This window comes from Myotis daubentonii, chromosome 16, assembly GCF_963259705.1.
Source record: "Myotis daubentonii chromosome 16, mMyoDau2.1, whole genome shotgun sequence".
Classification (NCBI taxonomy): domain Eukaryota; kingdom Metazoa; phylum Chordata; class Mammalia; order Chiroptera; family Vespertilionidae; genus Myotis; species Myotis daubentonii.
In genome coordinates, this window is record NC_081855.1 from 37294112 (window position 1) to 37307023 (window position 12912).

Sequence of the window (12912 nt, forward strand, 5' to 3'; positions counted from 1 at the left end):
ACCCAGGCTCACCTCCTAATGGACTGAGCCCATGAATTTGCAGTGTCTGGCAGGGCAATTTCTGACACTTGCAAGTCCCATGATTTCTTCAGTAATTTTAAGGGTGGGGGGTGGGGTGGGGGGAAACAATCTTAGCTTAGCTTCCTGTCTGTGAATGTCCATATGGTGTATTGTGTGTTTTAACAAATGATATACACGGACTGTTGCTGTAAAAGTGAATTTGGAAATAAAGTTATTACTGATTAAATGAGGTCTATGTGCATAAATTCAAAAGACAAAGAAATGCTATGGGATGTATGACTTTCACGTCTTTTTTCAGCTTTGGAGAACTTAGCTCCGAATAGGGAAAGACAACGTTGTTAAAACCGGGCCATGAGGGTTTACCAACTCTCTCTAGGGCCCAGAAGGTGAAAGAAGAGTTCTCAACCTTTTCATTTTCAGGCCGACTGTCTCATTCTGGTGCTCGGAAAGGTCCTGGTCAATACCCTTGGGGCTGACCCATTCTAGAGATGTCAACCCTGAAAAGACTGGGGTTGGTATATGAGATGTTTTCTTCCCTGGAAATGAGCCTCGAGGCCTGGGGCTGAAGCAGAACACCAGCCCATCAGCTGAAGGAATGGCTTAGCTCTCTTGCAGGCTTACAGAGCTGCTTTCCTCCTCTTGGGAGCAGTACTGGGGAACAGGTCTGCTAAATCAAAACAGGGATACCAGCCAACCCCTAGCAATGTCACAAAGAGAAACAATAACAAAACAAACCATCATCTTATTGTTCCTCAGTAATCAGTTCAAGGTCTTAACATGGAGCCCTTAGATTTTCCAAGTTTCAAAATATGACTTTGCTCAGCTTTTCCTTAGCCACTGCAGACAGAAGCTGAAGTAGAGATCGCAACTGTAACTAGAGGAGCAGCAACAGGGCGGCCACAAACGTGATCTCGCCAACTGCTGCTTCCACGACCAGGATAGGCAGCTCATTGGCGGTTTCAACTTCACTGCCATGAAAAGGAAAAAAACAATAAAGAACAGGCCCACCCACTTACTCATCTTTATAGAAAGAAAATCAAGCACCTGGCCTCCTCAAAGATACTGTAATCTCAGGCAGCAGGTAAGCAGCTCAGGCTCCATACGAAGCATCTGTTCTCACTGGCCCCACCCGCTTTCTGGTGGTGATAAGATGACCCTGCCCATACGACAGAATAGAGACGTCTCAAAGTCCACAGCAAGTCAGGACACCAGAGAACTGTGCAGCAATACCATGTCCAAGTGGCAAAAAAGGCCCAGCACACAAAGTTCTGTAACTTTTTTTTATTATTTTTTTCATTTTTTCCTTCCTTTTTTTTTAAGCACTAGTCTGTGCTTTGCGAACAGAATCAAGACATTAACAAAGATCAGCTTCTCTGAAGAAAAGCATTTCTATAGAACAAAGACAGCTACATGTTTCGCTGCCAATACACAGCTCAAAGCAGAAAAAAGAAAATATTTACAAAATACAAGGTTTTTTTTTCCATTTTTGTTTTTGTTTTTTTTTTTTTTTACAATGCTAAAAGGGTTATTCAGAATTTTCAACCTTATAAATAGAAGAAGCACTTTATGCATAGGGATATGGTGCATTATTGTTTTTTTAAAGAAACAATGACAAACCCTTTAACTTGCAAACAGAATCAAAAAGAATCACTAATGTTGAAAATTGTGAAAAAACCCCAACCATTAAGCAGTTTGCTTACTATTTTTATATGATTACAAAATGGCAAAAAAAAAAAAAAAAAAAAGTCCTTATTGCCCCTTTTGGTAATGTGATCATACATGAGACAGGCACAAGGGTAACAACCAGGGAGTGATCACGGGGGAGCGGTGGGAACCACAGCCGGGACCAGACAATGTTCCACAGGAAAGGGAAACTTAAAAGAGGAAGGGCCGAACTGACACTGACAGGGAACTGGAGGGGGAAGGAAACGACTGAATGAATCAGCCGGAGAAAACAGAATTACATAGAAGAAATGGCTGCTCACTTCCCAGACCCCTGGTTGGCAGAGGTGGGAATAGAGGTTAAGTAGTCCTAACTCTAGCTTCATGGAACAGGAGAGGGTAAAAAAGTCCCAGTGGAAGAACTGGTGTGCGTAGGTGTATATATGGCATGGGGAGCAGACGAGAGCACGAAGGGGCAGGATGGGGACCTGAGCAGCCACAGCCAGGTTAACTGCAGTTAAGGAGTCAACACAGAGATGACCAAATGCAGAGGAAATCCCACATCCGTCTCCGAGATCTGGGTGACAGGGGAAGCCGTTCTAGCTGGCAGTTACAGCTGAGGCTCTGGCGCGAGTGCTCCAGCACAGATGGCCAAGGGAGACCCAGCCAGGAGGGCCGGAGCTGAGCCAAGCCACAGGTGGGAGGGGAGTGGAGGAGTGGGGAGGGGTAAGAGCCCAGAGCGAGCTGCTCTCCCACCCTAACCTAAGGTGGCAATACTGAGCTGGAGCTTTCCATTCCCTCTGCCCACTTGGCTGTTCCACCCTGCTCACAGGTGCGAGGGAGAGGTGGTCATCAAACGCCGCTAAGTCCAGTGATTCAACAGTGCAGAGGATGTGCCAGGACCAGGCCGACAGGGTCTTATCCTGAACTTCTGTTTGCCAGCTGGAGGAAGTGCTCAGGTGTGTGACAACAAACATGGAAACCAAAACCAAAACAAAACAAAAATCAAAATGAGAAAAAAAAAAATAACAAAGTAGAATCTAAATTCCTTAAATTCACTAAAAACTGTGAAAATTTCCGGCATATGATGTTTGAATATCAAACGCAGAGATTTCTGAAGCTTTAATGCCAATAGTTAGTCAGTCTTTAGATTCTCGTCTCCCGCTCATCTGTGAGTTGGACGCTGAGCTGTGACTGCTGCTGCTAGATGCCGACTCTTGAGGGGGACAATGGGAGGTGAGGTGGGTGCCACCTCTGTCTCTCGACCAGTCTTGCTGCCTGAGGTGCGCCGAGTGCAGCGAGCTGCCCGTTCCTGCGCATCCAGTTGGTCCTCACACTCTGCCTGGGGACTGTACGCCAGGGGGAAGGTTCGCCGCTCCCATGGCTGGACAGACTGTGGGCAGACAAGTTGCCTTGGTGAGCACCCAGTACCAGCTGCTCCTGCCCCAACACATGTGGACTAGAGTCCCTGACCAGTCTCTCTCGAGTTCCTGGGTGGTTTGGGAAGACCCCTCACAGAGTGGGCGCCCTTTTAACCATGGCCAGTTCCATTGTGCCTTCAGAAGGTCAATTTCAAGTGCAGCCCCTCCTCCCCTTTACAATGGGAGGGAGTCATGACATGAAGATCCATCTTCAGCAGTGCTGCCCCTTCCCCATCTCACCCCCCACCTGCCAACCCATGCAAAGGCAGCATCCCTTACCTGCTCGTCCAGCCCCAGCTCTGGCGTGGAACAACGGGTGTCGTCACTGGCTAGGTGTCGTAGAGTGTCCCGTGCCACAGGGGTGAGGGGGGCCGAGTGCAGTTCCGGGCTGATGGGGCTCCTGGGGGACTGACCGTGGGAGAACTCCGACAAAGAGTGGCTACTACTGACATCAGGAGAGGGGGGTTGGGGGGTGGAGGGGTTGGCACTGCCCAGCTGGGGGGTTGTCCGGCCGTCTGATGACCTGTAAGACCTGTACACCAAGAAGTGCAAATCTGAGTGCCTGAGTAAAGGGAATTTCTAGTATATTACTGGGGGGTGGGGGAGGAGGGTTCTGGAGAGGCATGAAAGCAAGTGTCCCACCAGAGGAGCCAAGGTAGACTAACACCAACAGTTCTTTCCCAGGAATCACAAATCCCCTCACGTCCTCCCACCACCGAGTACAAAGGTGGCTACACAATATGATATCTAGAACTGTCATCCCAAAAGAAAGCCAGGGCCAGACAATGCCAGCGCTGATCCCTGCCTAATGCCTAGAACTCACAGGGGAAGGGAAATTAGTTCAGACTCGGAAAATTACAGTCAAAGGAAAGAGCAAAATTTATATCTTTCTAGTTGAGAATCCCGAGGGCTTCTGCAACTGTGAACAGTAACTGGAGATAAGGTGGGGCAGCTCTTTCGAGCACGACCACACAACCATGCTCCACTGTCCAAAGGAAGGACAGTGTGTGGTGAGGCCTCCAAATGTCAGTCAGCCTGCTTTTCAGGAGACCAGAGTCTGACTGCTTATATTCTCACTGGCTGCAACAAACACCAAGGAGCTTCTGTGTTCTCGGCTACTGCCAATGGCTGAATATGAAGAGCAAAAGCAATTGAGATGCAGTGGCAATTCCATGGACACAGCCCAAATTCCCTGTCCCATCACCTGCTGCCCCGCCGCTGGGGTGGCACGCTTGTGGTCCACAGCCACCTAGCCCTCTCCATCTCCTCACATTTGGCATGCAGGGCGGCGAAGGCTGCATCAGACAAGTCCTCGATCTGCAATAGAGCAGCTTCAATGATTAACAATTTCTTCCAGAAAGCTGAGTTTAAGAATGGGTAGGTCAATTCTAGAGCCAGCCCCACCCCACACTAGCCTCTTCCCTGTCAAAACAGGAATGTGAGCTTGCAGCATTTGACACCACAGGTCTGGATGTGTACACCCACGTATGTGTATCTTCTTTAAGAAAGAATGACCATGCCATTACCTCTTCGTTCTCTTCGTCAGGATTTCCTTTCAGAGACCGAAAATCAACCTCCCGCCAGCTGCAAAACCAAGAAGGGACAATCATGAGATGGCAAGTTTCCGGAGCAGGTTACACATGTCCATGCAATGAGAGCCATGTACCTATGAGTGACACTGCTTTCTGCTGGCAGGCTCTGCCCTCTTATAGAGCTTGTCCTTCTTTGCCCTGGAGGCCTCTAAAAGAGGCCCCACACTCAATATCCACAAGGGCCAAAAACCCAATGCAGGTTCGGAGACTGACAAAAACAAAGGAACCTATTTAAAGGGACCACCACTATTTAGCACCAGCAGATTGCTACCACATGGGATCGCATATACACGGTCACCCAATCTTCTGATATAACAACAAAAGCTAGAAACAGAGATTCATATGTGAAGTCCTGCTTTGATGCTGACGACAAATTCAGTATTTTAAAACACATTGTTGTGTCCAAACAAAATAACGTCTATCACCACTTTGTGGCCTGTGGTCTGATTAGACCAGCGGTTCTCAACCCGTGGGTCGCAACCCCTTTGGCGGTCGAACGACCCTTTACAGGGGTCGCCTAAGACCATCCTGCATATCAGATAATTACATGACGCTTCATAACAGTAGCAACATTACAGTTATGAAGTAGCAACGAAAATAATTTTATGGTTGGGTCACAACATGAGGAACTGTATTTAAAGGGCCAGAAGGTTGAAAACCACTGGATTAGACTTAAATAATGGAATGAGAGAGAACTAATAAGAAATAATTTCACTTCTGTTACACACAACTTCCTCTTAAAAAGAAGACAAAACTCAAAGCTAGGACCCAGAGCTCAGTGACGAGAGTCAAAGTAAAAAGGAATAAGGAGAGAAGCTGATTTATTTAAGTCCTCTACCTGGGAGTAAGGATTTCCTTGTATTGCAGTTTCTCTACACGGGTTGTTGCAGCAACAGACATTGGGATGACAATGTTGTTAATGTCAAATGAGCTCTCTCCCCTTCTCCTCCTTATTGGCTGCTGTAAGACAAAGGTAAGTTTGAAAGAGGCACAATTCTACAAACATCAAAGCATACACCAGAGACTTAAAACAGAATCACCAATAAACAGGCACTTGGGTCCCACAGGTGGGGGCTAGGCAGCAGCTGCTTGCTTCTAGAAGATGGTCTCCCATAACAAAGCCCTCAGGAGAAATATTAGGTGGGTCCTGATAAGTACCTTCTGTGCACAGGTCTCACTATCCACCCGCCCCCTTCATGGGCTCATGTGAAGAGACTTCTGTGAATTTCACAGGGTGGGTATTCTGGGGCCTTGAGTCAGTTGTGGTTCCTATTCCTCTATAAACACCTTTACTACCCTTCCTCCTTACTTTAAAATAATTTTTAATACACATTTTAAATTGATTTTTTTTTTAGACAAAGAGGAAGAGAGATAGAGATAGCAATCAGCTGTCCTTTCATGCCCTCTACCAGGGGTCTGCAACCCAGGCATGGGCCCTGACTGGAAATTGCACCTGCAACCCTCCTGGTGCACGGGAAGGACACCTAACACCAACTGAGCCACTCCGGCCAGGCACCTCTCTCAACTTTAAATCCTTTCTGCTCCCCCTTATTATCCCCAACCATGACTCAGACTCACAGTAGCTCCTAAAAGCAATGCTTAAACCTAGTGGTGACTCTTTGGGTTATAAAGATGATTTCCCTTATCCTGAAAGATGTCCCCAAAATAGGTCCAGCTCAATAGATCATCTAACCTTGGATGTCATGAAATCACCTCCTTCTTATAGATCTGAACTCTTCAGCTAAATCTGAACCCATCATCTGCTCAGCCACTATGTGATTTCCCTCTTTGTGGCTATTATTCTTGGGGGAAGAGCTGAGAGCTTTCTAGATGAGTGGAGAGAAACTGAAGAAGAGGACTGGGTTCTATAGCTCTCTCCTGGAAAGGGAAGTTGAGAAGATCAAACTCTTGGGAAAGACTAATGAGGATCCAATGAGAAGGTGGGCACCTACAGCAGCTGGGAGATCAAAGGAATAAAGCCAAAGGGCTTGGTAGATGGAGGAAAAAGCCCACTAGCTGTTTGTGCCCAGATAGCAAACACCCTCCACCCTGCCACAGAGACTGGCAATTGAGCTGTGAGAGGCCAGAGGGAAACAGTGGGTGACAAACGTGCTGCCGTGGCGACAATACAGCTGGAAACACCTAAGAGACTGCATTCAAACCCAAACCACCATGTGTGCTTGGCCCAGAAGAGGTTAGTGAAAGAAGATGAGGAAGAGGTTGTTCCCTACAACCAACCACTCTACTCTGTTCCTGGAGGGCGACATATAATTGACTCACCCCATCATTTCAGGAAATTCTCAGAGAATGTTGAAAGGCAGTGTGCTTCCTGGGCAAGTAATTTAACTGCGTTACCTATGACTTAAGGTTATCACAATGTTTTTCTCACCTGAAGTTCCTTCTATATCAAGTGAAAATAGATCAGTGATTTTCAACCTTTTCTATCTCATGGCACATGTAAACTAATTAGTAAAATTTTGTGGCACACCCAAGAATATATTTTTTCCTGATATAACAACAACAACAAAAGGTATAATTTTGATTCAGTCACACCAGATGGATATGGTTGTGTTGGCTGTTGTCATTTTCTTATTTGACAATCTAAGGGAAAAGAGGTTAGTGCCCTGGACTACATAGTCAGGTATTGCATGTTTTAAAAATTCTTGCAGGCCGAAACCGGTTTGGCTCAGTGGATAGAGCGTCGGCCTGCGAACTGAGGGGTCCCAGGTTCGATTCCGGTCAAGGGCATGTACCTTGGTTGTGGGCACATCCCCAGTGGGAGGTGTGTAGGAGGCAGCTGATCGATGTTTCTCTCTCATCAATGTTTCTAACTCTCTATCCCTCTCCCTTCCCCTCTGTAAAAAATCAATAAAATATATTTTTTTAAAAAAAGAATGAATGCGAGCTCAGCTGGTACGGCTCAGGTGGTTGAGTGTCATCCCATACAACAGGTCACTGGTTCAATTCCCAGTCAGGCACATGCCCAGGTTTCGGGCTTGATCCCTAGTAGGGGGCGTACATGAGGCAGCCAACTGATGTTTCTTTCTCTATAAAATAAATTTTTTAAAAAAGTGAAACTGCTGCCAGAAACAGGTATATATTTTCCCTAAAATGACTCGCCCCCATTCCGTCAGATACTAATTTGGTCGAACATAACTGCTCTTCTCCTGTTTAGAATCAGAGAGAGCAGGTGATGGGAATGGACAGTGGTTCCCAAACCTGGTTGCACATCAGAAGCAAGATGAAGAGGGAGAGCTTAAAAAAAAAAAAAATTCTCGGACTCCCCTTTCTGACTATGAAATCAGAATCTTCAGGGATATTTTAAAAAGTAATTGAAAAAAAAAAAGGTAATTGAGTTGATTCCGATGCATCCACAATCTTTTGTGAAGCACTAGCATACACACCTCTTCCTGCTCTCTGTCCCCCTAAATGTCTCTCCATGTCCTTTAGTTTCTATACCTTATTTTAAGTATCTGGGCTTTCACTTTATTAAATAAATCCAGCTTCTTAGAGAAAAAAAAGGCAGCAAGAGCCTTAATGATTAACACAGGGTTATGTACGAAATTTATACTCAATAACTAATAAGTAAAAATGTCAAATGATCCAGGCACAAGTTTACAGTCTCCAGACACAGGAGGATTGGCAGGTGAGAAATACTGAATCTCAGAGTTCAGATTTTATATCAGAATTCAACTCTCTCTGAAATCCTTTGGTCTTTTGGTTATCTACCTTTTGCTGATGGGTAGCTAAGTTTGTGATAGATACTACATACACCTATTTAGACAAAATTTGTGGAATGTAGGTAGGAGGTGAAGAAGAGGAAGGAACATGGAGACTATTCAGAGCAAAGACAGAACAATGTGAATTCCTACCTGATCACAGTTACCTAGTGAGCACATTTTGTGGGCTTAGAAGTTTCTTGATGTCAGTTCTGAAGGGGTTTCAAAGCACCTGCATAAGGTGCCTCTGCCATGGGGTGCCCCAGTGGTCAACACTGTGTATGTAATGTAAGAGAGCCAGCTCTGCAGCCAGGCGGCCTGGGTTTGAATCACAATTATAACCATCACAAATTGCCTTGCTTATGCAATTTATTTAACTTTGGAAAGCCTTAGTTTCCCTGTTTACAAAATGGGAATCCTTAACACCAACTATACCTCAAAGGGTATTATAGAACTGACTGAAAGAACACGTGGAAAACACTTAGCACTGACACATCACAGTGGCAATGTTTTATTATTAGTATTACCATTATTATAATTACTACATAAAGGACCCTTTAGTACAGAAAGCCACTACAGGTAGATGTATTCAAGGAGGCACACCTTGAGGAACTAAATATTATAACGAAATTCTAATGTGTGTCTGAAATGGCTTGAGACCAGTTTTCTGGATAGAATGCAGTACTTATGAGGTCACTGTGAGTGTACCAGTAAGCAATGCCAGGGTAGCCTGCTGGATCTGTAATTCTGCTCTGTACCTCGGAAAAGCATGGGCCTTCTCCCTTCTGTTCCAGGCACCCTAACATCAGTCTTTATTCTTGGTACAGTAGCTCCACTCACCAGTAAAGTTAAAAGCTGGGAGATCAAATGTCTTTAATACCTATAGGTATCACTTCTCTTGGCTTACTTCTTAGACTAAGAGGGTTAGAGCCATGGTACTGTTGAGTGCTATGTGAAACTTAGTCCCACAGATCTTGAATAGTCATAGACCACTTTAAGGGTTTTTCTTTGCATCAAGCTTTCTATGGATGGCTCAACACAGATCCATCTCTATTATGAAAAACAACTCAATTTGATTTTCTGTTGAAAATCAAATACCACCACTCTGATTTTAAAAAGACACATAACACCCTAGCTGGTTTGGCTCAGTGGATAGAGCATTGGCCTGCGGACTGAAGGGTCCCAGGTTGGATTCCAGCCCAAAGCACATGCCTGGGTTGTGGGCTCAATCCCCAGTATGGAGCCGTGCAAGAGGCAGCCAATCAATGATTCTCTCTCATCACTGATGTTTCTACCCCTCTCTCCCTTCCTCTCTGAAATGAGTTGAGTCCCCATAACTGCCCTGGGCTTCATAATTCACTCTCTAAACTGTCCCAAAGAGACATCTGAATGAGCTGAAACTGCAGAGGGGCTGTGCGGCCAATTTCATTCAGGTACTTACAGATGTGCTGGCTGTAACCTGTGGGCTGGAGCTGGTGGATGCAGAGGTGTCTGATGAGGTGGAGAGCTGTCGCACCAAAGGACTGTGCGGTGAATGGTGGGAGGCTGCCAAGTAGCTCGAACTGCTCAAGTCTGTGTGATGCTTCAACACTGCAGAAGTCAACAGAAAAGAAGAATATGTGGCTACCTCTACCAGCTCTACTTGTAATTCCTAGCAAAGGCTAGGAATTCCAGCAATACACAGTAAAGGCAAAATGCTTTCTAAGCCTGGAGGATAAAAAGGTGAAGCAAACTGGTAAGGGGCTGGGCAGAGGTTGCTGCAGCAGTAAGAAGTGGCCTGCATTTAGAAGCAGTAAGGTCCCTCTACTCTGCCTTCCTAGAATGAAGGACAAAGCTGGGGGCAATTAAGAGAAGCGCAGGCTGCCCCAGAAAGCCCCGAGCAGGTGCAATGCAGGTAGAGGTGCCGGGCCTGGCCCTACCTTCACTTCTCTCAGATGAATGGTCTCGCAATCTCATTTTGCTGTGGTTTGGGTCATGCACGAGTGGTGGTGGGTTGGGCAAGCGCTCTGCTTTTGGCGCTGTCACTCGCTCCACCACAGGCACAGACCCCACATCGTCTAAGTGCTGCCTGTGGGTCCTGTCAGGCCGGGTTTGGTGATGGGACAGCTCTGAAGAGGGGAACAGAAAAAGAGCTGTGAAATACCTTCTCTTAATCTTATTTAAATTCCGAGCTCTTGAGTTCTCTCTAGGCCAGTGATAGACACCTGGGGCAGCAGGACAGTCCTCTGGGGCTGATGCTTCTAGCAAATAGCAAAATGGCTAGGGAGCCCAAAGGGTCCTCAACCAGAGAAATGTGACACCAGGCTACAGAAGAGAGCCTGTTCACAGATGGACCCAATGCTGTGCCACTGATGGCTGTTCACTGAGCATTCTGGGTCCATCTGAAAAAATCCAAGACAAGTAGAAGTAGACTATAAGCTGACTTTGTATAGTCAATTCCCAAACCCAACATACTGCCATAGCAAACCAGTAACGTGAGACTATAAAAGGAACAGAAAAATAACTAGAGGACTCCCTGGTCCTCTAAAACTTACTGGCTGTTGTTAAGAAGGAGTTGACCAACTTGTGCCTGTCTTTACGAGTTGGATCTGATAGACTGCCTGGCATGGGTGTTCTGTGCTTAAGTGAAAATTTTTTGGGAGGTTTGATTTTGTCAAAAGGTTTATTCTGCCACTGAGATTTCAGCATGCTCTGGAAGTGCAGGCTTGTGGGAACATCTGCAAGAAACACAAAACACCTAAAGGTTAGTCCAAACACCTGGCCTATGGGCTCCTATCTCATGAAGTGAGGTGAGTTCACCAGTAACTCTGACTCTCGCAGTAGGCAAGATCTACATCACACCATTCTTTTGTTTTTAATCTTCACCCCACAATATTTTTTCCATTGACTTCTAGAGAGTGGAAAAGAGGGGGAGAGTGGGGACACATGGATGTGCAAGAGACACATTGACTGGTTGCTTCCTGCATGTGCCCTAGGGCAAGGGGTTGAACCCAAAACCCTTGGGTGCACAGGACAACGCCCCAACCAATTGAGCCACACCAGCCAGGGAAACATCACACCACGGGCCACCCATTGGCTGCTGCTGATAGAGAATATCTCTCTATCTGAACCTAACGAAGGTCATTCTCCTATTCACAAGCAAGTCACTTTGGCCTTTTTTATTCTTCAAGTTCAAAACCAAAATACACCCCAAACACCTTTTGTTTAAATCGATGGAGTTTTCTGTTCATATTCTGATGTTTAACTTTATTGGTCTGAAAGACTGATAAACATCCTGTTTCTATTCTTCTAGAGCAGTGATGGCAAACCTTTTGAGCTCAGTGTGTCAGTATTTTGAAAAAACCTAACTTAATTCTGATGCTGTGTCACATATAGAAATTTTTTAATATTTGCAACCATAGTAAAACAAAGATTTATATTTTTGATATTTATTTTATATATTTAAATACCATTTAACAAAGAAAAATCAACCAAAAAAATGAGTTCGCGTGTCATAGGTTCGCCATCACTGTTCTAGAGACTAAAACATTTAAACCTACTTCCATCAATATAGATTTGTCAGGATATAACCATTCAATATCCACTCTCTCCTGTGTAGCAGGCACTGTATTGTGCACTACATCTTTCCCCCTAAATAAGAACTATACCATATTTACCCACTTTCCTCTAGAGCCCCACCACCCCATCTTGAGATTATCTAGTTTTTTTAACTGATTAGTTAATATTCAACATCACAAATTAATCTTTTTAGACTTATCTCAGACTTTTAAGGCGTTACTCCATTGTATTCTAACATCCAGTGAGCAGGTAAGACAAACTGATTCCTATTCACTTGTAGGTGGATCTGTTCTCCTCTTTTAAGCTTTTGAAAAAACAAGCAAACAAACAAAAAAAGCTTGTTGTGGCATTAAACTGATTCTAATAGGTCAATGTGGGGAGAACTGCCATCAGTACTGAGTCTTTGAGTCCATGAACATGGTATCTCTCTCCATATTTTAAGATTTTCTTTAATTTTCTCTCAGCAATGTTTGTCAGTTCTCAATGTATAGATCATATTTACATTTTGTTAAGTTTATTCTTAAGTATTTTGTGTTTGACAGCACTTAAAAAATTTCAACTTATAATTAATTGTTCATTGATAGTATAAGAATACAGTAATTTTTAAAAGATACTAATCTTATATCCTGTGATCTTGCTAAACTCATTACTAATAGCTTTTCACTGTTGTAGATTCCTTAGGACTTTCTACATACACAGTATTTCATCTACAAATAGAGGCTGTTCCACTTCTTTTCTATCTATATGCCTTTCATTTCTATTTCTTGCCCTGTTGTTCTGGCTAGATTCCTCTAGTGGCAACCTGAACCTCAGGTCTTCCTTTTCATAGTCTCAATATGCTGAAAGGTCACCACAACAGACACAGGTGTGGGTGGTTTTTTTTTTTTTTTTTTTTTTCAGAGTTCTGAAAAGCTTCCCAAGGTTCTTTTAAATCTGAAG

The 12912-nt window shown here is 44.6% G+C and overlaps 1 protein-coding gene across 8 annotated transcripts in view; it reads right to left on the bottom strand.

Annotated features, from left to right (window-relative positions):
• Positions 1 to 1287: 1287 nt before the first annotated feature.
• The window catches only part of KANSL1 (KAT8 regulatory NSL complex subunit 1), a 168794-nt gene continuing 157169 nt past the window's right edge, over positions 1288 to 12912 (bottom strand). For 6 of the 8 annotated variants that reach the window (XM_059669843.1, XM_059669844.1, XM_059669842.1 and 3 more), the window contains 8 exons: positions 10950 to 11132; positions 10335 to 10523; positions 9857 to 10005; positions 5535 to 5656; positions 4631 to 4688; positions 4309 to 4421; positions 3384 to 3636; positions 1288 to 3076 (listed from right to left, as the gene is read on the bottom strand). In XM_059669843.1, coding sequence (XP_059525826.1) covers positions 2849 to 3076; positions 3384 to 3636; positions 4309 to 4421; positions 4631 to 4688; positions 5535 to 5656; positions 9857 to 10005; positions 10335 to 10523; positions 10950 to 11132 — 1295 coding nt within the window. In that variant the 3' untranslated portion in view covers positions 1288 to 2848. The remainder of the gene's footprint in view (positions 3077 to 3383; positions 3637 to 4308; positions 4422 to 4630; positions 4689 to 5534; positions 5657 to 9856; positions 10006 to 10334; positions 10524 to 10949; positions 11133 to 12912) is intronic. The other 2 variants (XM_059669849.1, XM_059669850.1) reach the window with 1 other exon arrangement.